Genomic DNA, 17,090 nt, shown 5'->3' with positions numbered 1-17,090 from the left:
CCACCTGAGATGCACCCTCCCTCCCCACCATCCTATCCTAAGTGCTACCTCTTCTCTAGAGCCTTTCCTGATTTTCCTTCCAACCTCATAGGCTACCATTAATTGGATGTGGCCCCAGCTATCATGAAACTTTTGCACTTTTGTAAAAAGTAACTCACTCATAGCAATTATTTTCTAAATGGTGTGGCAGTAATTTGGGAATCTTTTTTCTTGCTCTCAATCAAAATTAGCTGAACATCTACTGTGTGTCAGATGTTGTGCTGGGTGCCTGAGACACAAAAATGAATAAAGTCAAGTTTCTTGCCCTCAGTGGGCTTGTGGTCTAGTAAATGAGGCAATATTATGATAGAGGGTTACAGCTAGTGCAATGGGAGCCCAGGTAAGGGAAGAACTTACTGACTAGGGAAATATGAGAGAGGTTATGGCATTTAAAAGTTGGGGATAGAAAGAAATTTGAGAAAATTTGCTCATTTAGGAAAAAAATGAGTAAGAGAGAGTTCTAGGTAAAAATAACATTTATGCAACAGTGCTTGGCTCAGGACAGGGGGTAGGCACTCAATGTTTATTGAATGAATAAAGCAAAAGTCTCCAAAATCACGGCATTGTCTTAGCCCCCTCCGCCCTACTATTATTTACATTTACTAAGTGCCTACATGATTTCCATCCTTCACACCAACCCTATAAATTAGGCACCGTCATCCTCATTTTATAGATGAGGAAGCTGAGGCTCCCAAGTTCTGAGACCCCAAAGCTATCAAGTGGCAGAGCCTGATTGAGTTATTTATAATACAGAAATGTGCTAAAGAATTCACCTTAAAGGAGTCACTTGTTGAGCAAACTCTTGGCTCTCTTCCTTGAAGCCTGGGGGTGGGGGGCACTCTGGGCAACCCTCAAACACTTGACCAGAGGGTCAAGTGTACTGGGGCAGAAAGGGGAGAAACGGCTGAAGCCATGCTCCATGCAGATTCCACACACGGCAGGGTCCTATATCTCCCCACCAACCTAATATGAGTTCTTGCACAGCATTTGGTCTCAGTGGCTCCAAATGAGGGCCCTCTTCCTTAACGACAAAAGACAACCTGGAGACAGCCACCCAAACATCACCTCAGGACAAGTCAGGCTCATAAAAGCTTCCCTAGGGTTCAAAGAACTGAATGGGAGCTCTGGCTTTCTAAGACAAAGCATTTCATTTTTGATGGAGTTCCTGTTCCTACTTTTCTTTGATCATTTTCTCAATTTCTGCCTTTCCAGTTCAGGCTTTTTCTTCAATACTTGTACTGGGCACATGCTTTTTTTTTCTCCTAGCTGAGACGATTATATCTTGCCATTGTGGTGTTCCTTTTCCATTGAAAGCAATCAAAAATGAAAATCCACATTTCAGAACAGTGTCCATTAAATATACACTTTTTTGTGGATGAAAAAAAAGCACTCTCCGAGGGCTGATTTTCAGCTCTGTGTATCACCTGAAGATTAGATATTGGGTGAGACTTCTGCTCCTCACAGGCCATTTGCATTTAGTAATTGAGAATGATGGCAGAAAGTCTGGAGCAGAAGCAACTTATTTTAAGGAATGCCTTGGTCTCAAGCATGGCTAATCAAAGTGTGGTCCTTGGATCAGTGGTAACTGCTTCACCTGGGAGCTTATTAGAAATGCTGAGTCTCAGGCCCCACTCCAGACCAAATGAATCAGAATCCACCTTTTAACAAGATCCCAGGTGATTTGTATGCACATTAAAGTTTTAGAAGCACAAGTCTAGAGCTAAGGTGTATTTGCTTTTATTGCCTTATTGGAGCCTCCATGTGCATTTCTTTCCTAAAAAAGAAAATCTCTGTATAATGAACTCTATAGGACATCCCCCACCACCCTTGCTTGCCCAAACGGTTTATTCATAGAGGAACTGTGAAGTGATAAATACTCTTCCAGAAATCACACTCTCAGCCTGAAGGAGTTCGAAGTGAAACGCAGCTGATGGCTAGCTTCCTGCAGCATATGAGTGCCTAAAAAGAAAGAGCTCTGAGACTGACAGGTGACAGGCAACCCTTACTCCCATCCTCTTCTCCAAGGCTCTGGATATTTTTGCCTGGCATGATCCCCCCCAGGAAGGCAGGGAAAAAAGACATGCTATAGGAACCTCATAGATGACTGTCATAAGACCGAGGTGGCCATGATGTACACTGAGCTCTGAAATGTTGAGGAGGATGCTCTGTAAACACGACCAAGCAGAACCAAGAGCACAAAACAAATCTCGGCTGTGCTCAGACCTCACCCATCCAATAACAATAGTCAAGACAAATGTAAATGAACCTTGATTAACTAGTCTGTCATCTACACAAGAGAAATGGACCAAGAAGATGGAAAATCATGTGGACCTGGTTTGAGAGAATGAAAGCTAGAACTGGGAGGCAAAAGCAGAGAGGAGGGGAGGAAATGATCCAGATCCACGCAGTACTGTTCTGCCCGTCTATTCCCACTCATATGTGAAGCAGAGCTGGTGTCCACAGCAGATTAGAGGCTGTGACCAGAGCCCTGGCAGGGCACACAGGTGCTGGCCTGGCCTCACACTTGACCTTTTCCTCCATGAAGAGGAAGCTTGCCTCAGAGAAATCTCTATAAAAAACTACAAGCATCCAAAAAGTTATTCCTTCTTTAAAAAAAAACACAAAAATAAAAATAAAAACCAATGTCCACCCAAAGCAAGTGTTTTCTCACTAATTTTGATAGATATGCACATTGCAATAAACACCTTTATACTCTGGGCATCTTTCAGATGTCTAAGTGGAATGCCTGGGTTATTGATTACTCTGTGTTAAAGCCCAACTTGTTACACCTCTCCTCCACTTTTGCTAATTTTTCACTCATTTTTTTCCATTTTCACCTTTGAATTCTCTGAAACAGCAATATTTTAAAACGCTAAAATGGTTTATTTACATCAGTCAATACTTGCTTTTCAACCAAAGATAATTTATTTATATATTAACAGTATCTCAGCTCCTTTTAACGTCCACATCAGCAAGCTCTAGAGAACGTTTGCAATGGACAGGAATGATGGACAGCAATGAGCAGTGGAGGCAGGGAGACTAGGCTCTGAAATTCAGACAGGAACTCCATCTGTCTTCCTCTACCACAACTAAAAGATACCCCTCCCCCAGAACCAAATATGTTATAGATTAGCCGCCCACGGAGGCCGAGGCTATCAATTTTATTTCAGCTAACTTCTACTTCATAGAAGAGCAACTGACTTTATTCCCTGAAATCATACCTCGATGAGCAAAGCAATCTGTCAGAGGCACACCTGAAAGAATACCTCTGCACCTCCTCCACGCCCCCAACATACACATACATGCTGCACACACAGGGGAAGGGAAAGTTAACTTTCAAATAAACCTGCCCCGCAGCCAGTCTGACCACGTTTCCAGACCCTTCACATTCTCAAAGGTGGTTCTTACAACTCTTGCTTAAATCCAGAGGCTGAAATCTGACCTCTATCTGCTGAAGGCATTGGCAAGAGGTCCACAAATACACCACTCCCCACTCCCCCCACTCCCCACCCCTCCCCCTCTCCCGCCCCCGCTTCCTTGGCCAAAGTGGGAATAATAGGCCAGGCTTTATTGTCTTTCCTTGGGAGAAGCCAGGCCCGGAGGCTGGTGGGAAGCTCCAGACAGAATGTGGGTGTGTGAATCTGTGCGGGCTCCACATGGGAATTTTCAGGGAACTCCAGCGGTTTCGGAGAAGGGCGGCCATAGGCTGGGACGCAGGCACCCTCGCGTTGTCAGCTCCTCCTGAAGTCTGGGTGTATGGGGGAGGGGTGCAGGGCTGTCCTGGCAGCTAGGCTCTTTCTCCCCTCTGGGCCATCCCCAGGCCCTCCCATCACAGCTGGGTCACTCACCGCCCGTGAGCTGTGCAGGGCCGAAGCACAGCGCCAGCTGAAACCACAGGATCACAGCCAAGAGTCTCTGGGGGGACTGAGGTTGCTGCTGCTGCTGCTGCTCTAGAAATCCATCTCCATTGCTCGGGTTCATTCCATGATACATCTTTCATCCACAGAGGGCATCCAGCTTGCAAGAGTCTGCAACCAGAAGCGGAACACCACAATAAGCCAGTCTGTCCGGGCTCGGGGGCCACGCTCCCCCTCCTCCGCTCTGGGACCCGGCGCCTCGGCTTCCCAGGCTCCATCCTGGTTCCTCCCCCGCGCGGCCCCCGCCCCCTTTCCCACGGCGAGGTCCCCCGCCTTCCCCCGAGCCGGGTGCACTGAGTAACAGCCGCCGTGGGATGCTGCGCGTGCTGGGGGATGGAGGACAGGAGGGAGGGCAGGGGTTAGCGCACATTGGCTCCGCGCCGGTCCCCGGGATTCAGCAGCTGTGCCCACCACAGGAAAGTCTAGAGCCTCCCCGCGTCTCGGGGCCGAGAAGACACTTTTCCCTGGGCCTATACATTTCACTCTGGGAATCTCACAATGTGGCACCGTCTCCCCCAGCTACTTCTCTGGTTTTCCTCGGGATTGGGATGGATCCTACTGCCCCAGTCCCCAATGAGATTTCTCTGCGCTGTCAAAAAAAAAAAAAAAAAAAATTCTCCCTCGGGGAGCTGCACCAGGCACCAACTCCCCCTCCCCGGCCTGCGCGCGCCTCCTCGGAATGGAAGACCCTTCCGGGGCTGTCGGTCTTACCTGTGGGTCTCATGCATGCAGCTTCCTTCCCTCCTCCGCCTCCTCCCCCCGCCAGTCTAACCCGCATCTGTGCGCGACCTCTGCTGCCGCCGCTGCGCGAGCGAGCGAGACGGAAGCTTCGGCGGCGGCGCTCGGCTCCAGCTCCCCCGCCCGCGCGCTCCCTCCCCAGGCGCCCCCGAGCGGGCGGGTGTTGGGGGAGGACGGGAGCCCGGCCGCGCGCCCCCGCGGAGGCGCCCGCGCGCCCGCTACCTGAACTCGCGAGCGCGCGGCGGCGGCGGCGGCGCGGAGAGAGGGAGGGGGTGGGGACGGGGTGAGTGGGGGGGCGGGGACGGGGCGAGGGGTGCGCGGGCGCGCGAGCACGCGCCTCTGCCAACCCAGCCGGCGCCGCGGCGGGGCCGGGGACTGGCGAGGGCGGGGACGGGGAAAGGGGCCCGCCGCCGCGACCAATGGGAAGCCCGCGCGCCTGCACCTGTCGGGGCGCGAGGCGCCGGCGGCCGGTCTTGCACACGCACGCAGCTCGGTCACCCCTTCCCCGGCGCTGGACTGCAGCCCCTGCCCCGGCTGCGCGCCAGCTCAGGTGCCCGCCCCGGCCTCCGCGCGGCCTCTGGTGCCCCCAGCCCGCGGCGCGGCGCGGTAAAGCGCTCCGCCCTAGAACTACCGCCGCGGCGGTGGCTGCAGACCCGGGGCGAGTGCGCGGCCGGCAGCTCCCAACCCCAGAACGCTCGCCACAGACCCAGTTAACTTGAGCACCGCCAATTGCCCAAGTCTCTTAATTTCCCGCGTTAACCCCTCCCCGCTCCCACCTCCGCCGAAGCTCTGCGCGTCCCCAGGGAGCCCGAAGGACCATCTGAGGCGACTGAGAGACACTCTCACCCTCCCCCGCACCCTTGGTATTTTCCCTCTGCCAGCCGCAGGTGTTGTGAGTGAGGACCCCTGTCCGGTCTTGGAGATGCGCGGGGCCCTCGGAGCCTTGGCCTGGCAGGCGCTCCCGGGGGCGGGGAGGCGGGGGTGGCGGGTGATTGGTGACACGCAGAAGGTTGGGTATCTGGAGGAGGGGGGGCTTCCGGGGTCGTAGATCGGAAGCCAAGGGGGTCGGTGGTAATTGCCCTCCCAGCCCCAAGTGGAGAGAGTTGGCCTGGTCGGTCCCCTGTCTCTGCGCCGATTCTGGTGTCGGAGCTCAGCCCGCAGTGGTTGCAGCTCTCACTCGCCGCCGGCTCTGATCGCCCGCGGTCGGTTTCAAGATAGGGAAGCCTACATTCCAGCCACAGTGATTAAGAGGTGTCAGCTAATGAGGTGGCGTCCACCGGCAGCGCTTTAGAGCCAGTGACACTCCATGATTCTGTAGCAATTTGTGGATATGAAAACTATGTTCCTGATACAGCTACTAAATCATCCTTTGCTTCTATCGACTTTCCCAAAATCTCACATACTGATGGTAGTTGGGAAATTACAGCTTTTATACTGTGTCAGCTCTTACTGGGAGTAATTTTAACACATTCTTTCAGGATAGATTAGCTTTTAGTAGATAAGTCAAGCTCCGTTATTTTGTTTTTTGCTTTTGCGTGTGTGTGAAATTGAGATGGCAGCGTTGCACAAAACAAACAAGATGTTGACTAGCACAAGTCCAGTTTTGCTACAGCTTGTACTTTGGGACCCCAAAATCTTAGTAGGGGATCATCCACCTTCCCAGGGTCCTGTGACTGTCCTCTACAGTTTGTATATTTATTCCATTTTTCTTTCTTAGTAAATTTTCTAAATCTTTTTAAATATCCACCAAATCAACAACGGTCAGAAATATTTGTTGACCATGCACATGTTCTTCTTAACAATTATAAGAGATATATCCAAGTGCCGTTGAAATCTGTTCTTTGGCTGGAGTACAATCTAATTTTAACAGAGAATGTTGGGACTGAAAGGAACATTCAAGTTTATCTGATCCAAACATGGGATCTATGCTTGAGTTTCGTCTCTGACATTTCTAATAAGTGGTCATTCAGCCTCACTGAATACTCATCAAGGTAGCCTGTTTATATTTGCCAGCAGGTCTCTAAGAAAAGTCTTTCTTATATTGAACTGAAATCTACTTCCCTGAAACCTTTACCCACTGATTCTGGCTCTCCTCTGTGGGCCCACGCAGCTAAATAGAATTCCTCTTTCTTAAGAGAGCATCTCATGGCTTTGGAGATGGCTTCGTGTTCCCTTGAGTCTTCTCTTCTATGGGTCACGCATAGCCATTTCCTTCAGTGCGACGATTCCCAGACTTTTCACCAGCCTGTGGCCTTTCTCTGACCCACTTTCTCAATGATATCCACCCCCAGCAATCAAAGTTTGTTTCCAGAAAGAGGCCCTACTTTCCCTCTGTGGGTTCTGACCAGTACAGGCCGGTACTGTTGCTTTCTGTATTTTAAACAACTATTAATTCAGCAGAAGAAGACAAGCATTTGGAGGGCAACTACAGCATAACATATTGTTATTATTATTTTTTTTTAATTATTGTTATACTTTAAGTTTTAGGGTACACGTGCACAATGTGCAGGTTAGTTACGTATGTATACATGTGCCATGCTGGTGCGCTGCACCCACTAACTCGTCATCTAGCATTAGGTATATCTCCCAATGCTATCTCTCCCCGCCCCCCACCCCACAACAGTCCCTAGAGTGTGATGTTCCCCTTCCTGTGTCCATGTGTTCTCATTGTTCAATTCCCACCTATGAGTGAGAATATGCGGTGTTTGGTTTTTTGTTCTTGCGATAGTTTACTGAGAATGATGATTTCCAATTTCATCCATGTCCCTAGAAAGGACATGAACTCATCATTTTTTATGGCTGCATAGTATTCCATGGTGTATATGTGCCACATTTTCTTAATCCAGTCTATCGTTGTTGGACATTTGGGTTGGTTCCAAGTCTTTGCTATTGTGAATAGTGCCGCAATAAACATACGTGTGCATGTGTCTTTATAGCAGCATGATTTATAGTCCTTTGGGTATATACCCAGTAATGGGATGGCTGGGTCAAATGGTATTTCTAGTTCTAGATCCCTGAGGAATTGCCACACTGACTTCCACAATGGTTGAACTAGTTTACAGTCCCACCAACAGTGTAAAAGTGTTCCTATTTCTCCACATCCTCTCCAGCACCTGTTGTTTCCTGACTTTTTAATGATTGCCATTCTAACTGGTGTGAGATGGTATCTCATTGTGGTTTTGATTTGCATTTCTCTGATGGCCAGTAATGGTGAGCATTTTTTCATGTGTTTTTTGGCTGCATAAATGTCTTCTTTTGAGAAGTGTCTGTTCATGTCCTTCGCCCACTTTTTGATGGGGTTGTTTGTTTTTTTCTTGTAAATTTGTTTGAGTTCATTGTAGATTCTGGATATTAGCCCTTTGTCAGATGAGTAGGTTGCGGAAATATTCTCCCATTTTGTAGGTTGCCTGTTCACTCTGATGGTGGTTTCTTTTGCTGTGCAGAAGCTCTTTAGTTTAATTAGATCCCATTTGTCAATTTTGGCTTTTGTTGCCATTGCTTTTGGTGTTTTAGACATGAAGTCCTTGCCCATGCCTATGTCCTGAATGGTAATGCCTAGGTTTTCTTCTAGGGTTTTGATGGTTTTAGGTCTAACGTTTAAGTCTTTAATCCATCTTGAATTGATTTTTGTATAAGGTGTAAGGAAGGGATCCAGTTTCAGCTTTCTACATATGGCTAGCCAGTTTTCCCAGCACCATTTATTAAATAGGGAATCCTTTCCCCATTGTTTGTTTTTGTCAGATTTGTCAAAGATCAGATAGTTGTAGATATACAGCATTATTTCTGAGTGCTCTGTTCTGTTCCATTGATCTATATCTCTGTTTTGGTACCAGTACTGTGCTGTTTTGGTACCAGTACTGTGCTGTTTTGGTTACTGTAGCCTTGTAGTATAGTTTGAAGTCAGGTAGTGTGATGCCTCCAGCTTTGTTCTTTTGGCTTAGGATTGACTTGGTGATGCGGGCTCTTTTTTGGTTCCATATGAACTTTAAAGTAGTTTTTTCCAATTCTGTGAAGAAAGTCATTGGTAGCTTGATGGGGATGGCATTGAATCTATAAATTACCTTCGGCAGTATGGCCATTTTCACGATATTGATTCTTCCTACCCATGAGCATGGAATGTTGTTCCATTTGTTTGTATCTTTTATTTCATTGAGCAGTGGTTTGTAGTTCTCCTTGAAGAGGTCCTTCACGTCCCTTGTAAGGTGGATTCCTAGGTATTTTATTCTCTTTGAAGCAGTTGTGAATGGGAGTTCACTCATGATTTGGCTCTCTGTTTGTCTGTTATTGGTGTATAAGAATGCTTGTGATTTTTATACATTGATTTTGTATCCTGAGACTTTGCTGAAGTTGCTTATCAGCTTAAGGAGATTTTGGGTGGGGACAATGGGGTTTTCTAGATATACAATCATGCCATCTGCAAACAGGGACAATTTGACTTCCTCTTTTCCTGATTGAATACCCTTTATTTCCTTCTCCTGCCTAATTGCCCTGGCCAGAACTTCCAACACTATGTTGAATAGGAGTGGTGAGAAAGGGCATCCCTGTCTTGTGCCAGTTTTCAAAGGGAATGCTTCCAGTTTTTGCCTATTCAGTACGATGTTGGCTGTGGGTTTGTCATAAATAGCTCTTATTATTTTGAGATACGTCCCATCAATACCTAATTTATTGAGAGTTTTTAGCATGAAGGGTTGTTGAATTTTGTCTAAGGCCTTTTCTGCATCTATTGAGATAATCATGTGGTTTTTGTCTTTGGTTCTGTTTATATGCTGGATTACATTTATTGATTTGCGTATATTGAACCAGCCTTGCATCCCAGGGATGAAGCCCACTTGATCATGGTGGATAAGCTTTTTGATGTGCTGCTGGATTCGGTTTGCCAGTATTTTATTGAGGATTTTTGCATCGATGTTCATCAAGGATATTCTCTTTTTTGGTTGTGTCTCTGCCTGGCTTTGGTATCAGGATGATGGTGGCCTCATAAAATCAGTTAGGGAGGATTCCCTCTTTTTCTATTGATTGGAATAGTTTCAGAAGGAATGGTACCAGTTCCTCCTTGTACCTCTGGTAGAATTCAGCTGTGAATCCATCTGGTCCTGGACTCTTTTTGGTTGGTAAGCTATTGATTACTGCCTCAATTTCAGCTCCTGTTATTGGTCTCTTCAGAGATTCAACTTCTTCCTGGTTTAGTCTTGGGAGAGTGTATGTGTTGAGGAATTTATCCATTTCTTCTAGATGTTCTAGTTTATTTGCATAGAGGTGTTTGTAGTAATCTCTGATGGTAGTTTGTATTTCTGTGGGATCGGTGTTGATATCCCCTTTATCATTTTTTATTGTGTCTATTTGATTCTTCTCTCTTTTTTTCTTTATTAGTCTTGCTAGCGGTCTATCTATTTTGTTGATCCTTTCAAAAAACCAGCTCCTGGATTCATTGATTTTTTTGAAGGGTTTTTTGTGTCTCTATTTCCTTCAGTTCTGCTCTGATTTTAGTTATTTCTTGCCTTCTGCTAGCTTTTGAATGTGTTTGCTCTTGCTTTTCTAGTTCTTTTAATTGTGATGTTAGGGTGTCAATTTTGGATCTTTCCTGCTTTCTCTTGTGGGCATTTAGTGCTATAAATTTCCCTCTACACACTGCTTTGAATGTGTCCCAGAGATTCTGGTATGTTGTGTCTTTGTTCTTGTTGGTTTCAAAGAACATCTTTATTTCTGCCTTCATTTCATTATGTACCTAGTAGTCATTCAGGAGCAGGTTGTTCAGTTTCCATGTAGTTGAGCAGTGTTGAGTGAGTTTCTTAATCCTGAGTTCTAGTTTGATTGCACTGTGGTCTGAGAGATAGTTTGTTATAATTTCTGTTCTTTTATATTTGCTGAGGTGAGCTTTACTTCCAACTATGTGGTCAATTTTGGAATAGGTGTGGTGTGGTGCCGAAAAAAATGTATATTCTGTTGATTTGGGGTGGAGAATTCTGTATATGTCTATTAGGTCTGCTTGGTGCAGAGCTGAGTTCAATTCCTGGGTATCCTTGTAAACTTTCTGTCTCGTTGATCTGTCTAATGTTGACAGTGGGGTGTTAAAGTCTCCCATTATTAATGTGTGGGAGTCTAAGTCTCTTTGTAGGTCACTCAGGACTTGCTTTATGAATCTGGGTGCTCCTGTATTGGGTGCATATATATTTAGGTTAGTTAGCTCTTCTTGTTGAATTGATCCCTTTACCATTATGTAATGGCCTTCTTTGTCTCTTTTGATCTTTGTTGGTTTAAAGTCTGTTTTATCAGAGACTAGGATTCCAACCCCTGCCTTTTTTAGTTTTCCATCTGCTTGGTAGATCTTCCTCCATCCTTTTATTTTGAGCCTATGTGTGTCTCTGCACGTGAGATGGGTCTCCTGAATACAGTACATTGATGGGTCTTGACTCTTTATCCAATTTGCCAGTCTGTGTCTTTTAATTGGAGCATTTAGTCCATTTACATTTAAAGTTAATATTGTTATGTGTGAATTTGATCCTGTCATTATGATGTTAGCTGGTTATTTTGCTCGTTAGTTGATGCAGTTTCTTCCTAGTCTCGATGGTCTTTACATTTTGGGATGATTTTGCAGCAGTTGGTACCGGTTGTTCCTTTCCATGTTTGGTGCTTCCTTCAGGAGCTCTTTTAGGGCAGGCTTGGTGGTGACAAAATCTCTCAGCATTTGCTTGTCTGTAAAGGATTTTATTTCTCCTTCACTTATGAAGCTTAGTTTGGCTGGATATGAAATTCTGGGTTGAAAATTCTTTCTTTAAGAATGTTGAATATTGGCCCCCACTCTGTTCTGGCTCATAGAGTTTCTGCCGAGAGATCAGCTGTTAGTCTGATGGGCTTCCCTTTGTGGGTAACCCGACCTTTCTCTCTGGCTGCCCTTAACATTTTTTCCTTCATTTCAACTTTGGTGAATCTGACAATTATGTGTCTTGGAGTTGCTCTTCTCGAGGAGTATCTCTGTGGCGTTCTCTGTATTTCCTGAATCTGAATGTTGGCCTGCCTTGCTAGATTGGGGAAGTTCTCCTGGATAATATCCTGCAGAGTGTTTTCCAACTTGGTTCCATTCTCCCTGTCACTTTCAGGTACACCAATCAGACTTAGATTTGGTCTTTTCACATAGTCCCATATTTCTTGGAGGCTTTGTTCGTTTCTTTTTGTTCTTTTTTTTCTAAACTTCCCTTCTCGCTTCATGTCATTCATTTCATCTTTCATCACTGGTACCCTTTCTTCCAGTTGATCGCATCGGCTCCTGAGGCTTCTGCATTCTTCACGTAGTTCTCGAGCCTTGGCTTTCAGCTCCATCAGCTCCTTTAAGCACTTCTCTGTATTGGTTATTCTAGTTATACATTCGTCTAAATTTTTTTCAAAGTTTTTAATTTCTTTGCCTTTGGTTTGAATTTCCTCCTGTAGCTCGTAGTTTGATCGTCTGAAGCCTTTTTCTCTCAACTCGTCAAAGTCATTCTCCATCCAGCTTTGTTCCACTGCTGGTGAGGAACTGCATTCCTTTGGAGGAGGAGAGGTGCTCTGCTTTTTAGAGTTTCCAGTTTTTCTGTTCTGTTTTTTCCCCATCTTTGTGGTTTTATCTACTTTTGGTCTTTGATGATGGTGATGTACAGATGGGTTTTTGGTGTGGATGTCCTTTCTGTTTGTTAGTTTTCCTTCTGACAGACAGGACTCTCAGCTGCAGGTCTGTTGGAGTTTGCTAGAGGTCCACTCCAGACCCTGTTTGCCTGGGTATCCGCAGCGGTGTTTGCACAACAGCAGTTTATCGTGAACCACGAATGCTGCTGTCTGATCGTTCCTCTGGAAGTTTTGTCTCAGAGGAGTACCCGGCCCTGTGAGGTGTCAGTCAGCCCCTACTGGGGGGTGCCTCCCAGTTAGGCTGCTCAGGGGTCAGGAGTCAGGGACCCACTTGAGGAGGCAGTCTCCCCATTCTCAGATCTCCAGCTGCGTGCTGGGAGAACCACTGCTTGCTTCAAAGCTGTCAGACAGGGACATTTAAGTCTGCAGAGGTTACTGCTGTCTTTTTGTTTGTCTGTGCCCTGCCCCCAGAGGTGGAGCCTACAGAGGCAGGCAGGCCTCCTTGAGCTGTGGTGGGCTCCACCCAGTTCAAACTTCCCGGCTGCTTTGTTTACCTAAGCAAGCCTGGGCAATGGCGGGCGCCCCTCCCTCAGCCTCGCTGCCGCCTTGCAGTTTGATCTCAGACTGCTGTGCTAGCAATCAGCGAGACTCCATGGGCGTAGGACCCTCTGAGCCATGTGCGGGATATAATCTCCTGGTGCGCCATTTTTTAAGCCTGTCGGGAAAGCTCAGTATTGGGGTGGGAGTGACCTGATTTTCCAGGTGCCGTCTGTCACCCCTTTCTTTGACTAGGAAAGGGAACTCCCTGACCCCTTGCGCTTCCCGAGTGAGGCAATGCCTCGCCCTGCTTTGGCTTGCGCACGGTGCGCACACCCACTAACCTGCGCCCACTGTCTGGCACTCCCTAGTGAGATGAACCCGGTACCTCAGATGGAAATGCAGAAGTCACCCGTCTTCTGCGTCGCTCACACTGGGAGCTGTAGACCGGAGCTGTTCCTATTTGGCCATTTTAGTTATTATTATTACATATGTTATTATTATTAATCTTTTTCTACATTATCCCATGTATTATTTTTGTAGGGCTGCCAAAACAAAATACCACAGACTGGGTGGCATAAACAACAGACATTTATTTTCTCACAGTCCTGGAGGCTAGAGGTCCAAGATCAAGGTGCCAGCAGGGTTGGTTCCTTCTGAGGTCCCTGTACATTGCTTGTAGACTACCATCTTCTCCGTGTGATCACATGGTCTTTCCTCTGTTGTGTCTGCATCCTCATCTCCTCTTTTTTTAAAGACACCAGTCATATTCGATTAAGGAACACCCTAACAACCCCATTCTAACTTCATTGCCCTCTTAAAGACCCTGTCTCCAAATACGTTCTTGTTCTGAAGTACTAGGGGTTAGGGCTTCAACCTATAAATTTTTGGGGGGGACACAGTTGAGCCTGTAACATCCCACAACAAAAATATGGTATATTTTTTAAAGTGTAAAATATAAAACAAAAACATACTCATCATGGGTGAGGATGGTGAAGGCCAAAGAGGTCAGTCCGGTTTTTGGAGACCACCCAGCTAATGAAAGCCTCAGACTTGAAGTTAAGGCAGTTCAACTTCTTCCTAATGGTTTTTCTGCCATTCCACAGCTATTTCTATGAATACCTTCTACCTAAGGGAGTTTACAAAATAAGTCATCTTGAATTTATTTTGTTATATGTTTTTCTCAAGAAGAGGAAGGAAAATGAGGGTAGATGGAATGTAGAAGAGAATATGGTTTACTTCCTATTAAGTGGGAGCAGGTATGGAAACCTGACTTTATCTCTCTTCCTGTCTCAACTCCAGAACCAATACCAGTGGGTACAGGAACTAAAGCAAAGCCTCAGAGTCCTCCTCCCAAACACAGGAGAGCACCAGGGGCTTTTTTTCCTAGAGACTGTGCCCCTCCTTTGATTACACACCTTCTCTCTACCCTCCATGCATGAAGTTCCCCACTGTTTTCACTCTTCTTTCCTCGTGGCATACATTATGATTTCACTTTTGGTGGCCAGTAATAGTTCACTCTATATATATTTGTTGAGCACTTACTATGAACTGGACACTCTTCTAGATGCTGGGTATGCAACAGTGAACAAAGACAAAAACCCCTGCCTTCAGCTTTGTGCAGTAGCAGTATTATAGCCAGTGAAGTTTATCTGAGGTGATTATTGCTAACTGAAAAACCCCTGCCTTTCAGGAACTATTTTAATTAAGGAAGACAGATGAGAAGAAAAGAAGGAAAACATTTTATATGTTAGATGATGTTAAGCACTAGGCAGAATAATAAATTTGGGAAGAGGTAGAGGAAAAATGTAGGTTACAGTATGGGCTAAGTTGTTGTAACAAAGTGTTCCAAATATATAGTAACTTAAATAGAAGTTTATTTCTCATATATGTAAATTTCTTACCATTCGAGGTAAGGGGCTTGGTAAGATGTCCGGGGCATCTCTGCTCCAGAGTCATTCAGGGACCTAGGTTCCTTCTCTCATTGCTCTGTTGTTCCCTGAGGTCTTCATTTGCATCACTGAAGCTGGATCATTGGCATTTCTGGGGTCTAGCCCAAAGGAAAGCCGTTAGGGGGCGGTACGGGGAGGAAGAAAAGAAAAGTCTAAGGCAACAATTTTCTTTCAGGCAAATGAGGAAGAAGTTACACAAATTAGCTCTCTCACATATCATTACTGAGAACCTAGTCACATGGCCATACCTAACTGCAAGGGAAGCTGGGAAATGTAGTCTTTATTGGACAGCCTGGCAACCAGAAAGAAGAGAATGGATTGGAGGGGACATAGGAAACTGGCAGTCTATGGCACCTTCCATGTGAAGATAGAGATAGATGGTGACTTATTTTTCTTAATTAATATTCAAAGGAAAATAAATCATTCGCACCAATCTCTTCCTGACATTGAAAACCAAACTGGAGCCAGTTCTTCTCTTCTGGCTTTCCTCAATCCTGCACACCCAGAATACACACAATCAACCACAAACCCTTTAATGAGCCCAGAACATACCAGAACATGAGGCTAGCATTGTACCAAATGCTGTTTGGGTGCAAATCTAGAATTTTCACAGTATCTGATTCACCCATTGCCTTGGCCTTGGAGACAAGCTTCAGGGGCTAGAGTGTGGAACAGGATAAATAAGCTCATTCAGTCACACTCCCATCCATTCTTCCTTCCATTCGAAGTGCGCTACTGTGTACCAAGTATATTTCCATCATTGTGTCAGGTATGGAGGATACAAAAACAAAAACACAATCCTTTTCTTTAACAAGTTTACAATCTATGGGGAGAGTTGAAAGACAAACCTGCAATTACACAATCATGGGGTAATTGCTGTGATTGGAAAGTACATAAGAGAAGGTGCAGGAAAGGGGTCCTGGAGGTGATCTCATATGTCATATGAGTAGAGGGTGTGTGTGTGTGTGTGTGTGTGTGTCAGAAATAAAGGGGAAAGGACATACAGTGAGTTTTCTAGGCAGAAGGAACAGCTTGTGCAAAGGTCAGGAGGGAAGGATGGGGACAGAGACCAAGGTTAGAATTTAGAATGCAAGTTGGAAAATGCCAAGAGATAAAACTTCTGAGAAGCACTTGGACCATATCAAGAAGGGCTTACAAAGCCACGCAGAAAAGTGTAGCTTGTGTCTGCAGACCAAGGGAGAAGACCATGGAGGGGTGGGAAGAAACTGGAGAGGTGAACCAGAAAGGGACTATGGACCATTGGCCCACAGATACATGAAAGATGCTCAACATCATTAATTAATTGGGGAATACCAAATAAGAGACACTGTTTTCACGCATCAGATGGATTACAAATACTGTAAGTTTGATAATATCAGGTGTTTGGTGATAATGCAGGGAAAAGGGAGTTCCAATATTCTGCTGGTACGAGTGTAAATTTCTGTATATTGACCATGTCTTTTATTTTCTGTATTTTGATGCTTTGACATTTGGGACCTTGGTGACCCTCAAGGGGCTGCGCTTCCCAGAACTAGATAATTCCTAGAAATAGTAGACCACGGCCGGGCGCAGTGGCTCACGCCTGTAATCCCAGCACTTTGGGAGGCCAAGGCGGGCGAATTACGAGGTCAGGAGATCGAGACCATCCTGGCTAACACAGTGAAACCCCGTCTCTACCAAAAAATAGAAAAAATTAGCCAGGCATGGTGGCGGGCGCCTATAGTCCCAGCTACTCAGGAGGCTGAGGCAGGAGAATGGCATGAACCCAGAAGACAGAGCATGCAGTGAGCCGAGATGGCGCCACTGTACTCCATCCTGGGTGACAGAGCGAGACTCCGTCTCAAAACAAAAAAAAGAAATGGTAGACTACACTCCCCCCCACCCTCCTCTATGAGCTGTCACACTCCGGGCCACTATTCTCCTGCCCTAACCACCCCAGGTCCAGGTACCAGACAACTAGGCACAGCCCCTATGCCCCAGAGTCTGCTGAAACCATTCAAACTGGCCCATCTTAAATCTGTTTACACTGCCTCACCTATTCCTTCCCATGAAAGTACAATAAAGGCTCTTGTCCATGTTCCCCACCACACTTTCACTCCTTCTGCCTCTAGACCTACCTGGTGCTTCCCCACGTGGCCCTGCATGGCGTGCCATGCCCCCGCCTCTAGGCATCTCTGACTCTTAAAAACTTTTTGCTTCATGACAGTCATTTCTACGTCTGTGTGTCTTAACATACCTGATTAAAACAAATCCCAGGCACTTTTAGAACAGGCCACCACTGGCAAGGAGGGGAGGCCGGGCGCAGGGGCTC

The 17,090-nt window shown here is 46.1% G+C and overlaps 1 protein-coding gene across 10 annotated transcripts in view; it reads right to left on the bottom strand.

The window, feature by feature from the left end:
• The window catches only part of SUSD4 (sushi domain containing 4), a 153,352-nt gene extending 138,457 nt beyond the window's left edge, over positions 1–14,895 (bottom strand). For 2 of the 10 annotated variants that reach the window (XM_063809917.1, XM_063809929.1), the window contains exons 1-3: positions 4,668–4,862; positions 4,454–4,545; positions 3,888–4,067 (exon numbers count right to left, since the gene is read on the bottom strand). In XM_063809917.1, the coding sequence (XP_063665987.1) occupies positions 3,888–4,032 (145 nt within the window). In that variant the 5' untranslated portion in view covers positions 4,033–4,067; positions 4,454–4,545; positions 4,668–4,862. Of the gene's footprint in view, positions 1–3,887; positions 4,068–4,324; positions 4,405–4,453; positions 4,546–4,667; positions 4,867–5,470; positions 5,618–13,801; positions 13,957–14,731 lie in introns of those variants that run through there. The other 8 variants (XM_003308762.6, XM_003308764.5, XM_063809907.1 and 5 more) reach the window with 7 other exon arrangements.
• Between the last annotated feature and the right edge of the window lie 2,195 nt (positions 14,896–17,090).

This window comes from Pan troglodytes, chromosome 1, assembly GCF_028858775.2.
Source record: "Pan troglodytes isolate AG18354 chromosome 1, NHGRI_mPanTro3-v2.0_pri, whole genome shotgun sequence".
In the NCBI taxonomy this organism is placed as follows: domain Eukaryota; kingdom Metazoa; phylum Chordata; class Mammalia; order Primates; family Hominidae; genus Pan; species Pan troglodytes.
Note: the sequence above shows the minus strand (reverse complement) of the source record. Positions and strands in the feature narration are given on the sequence as shown.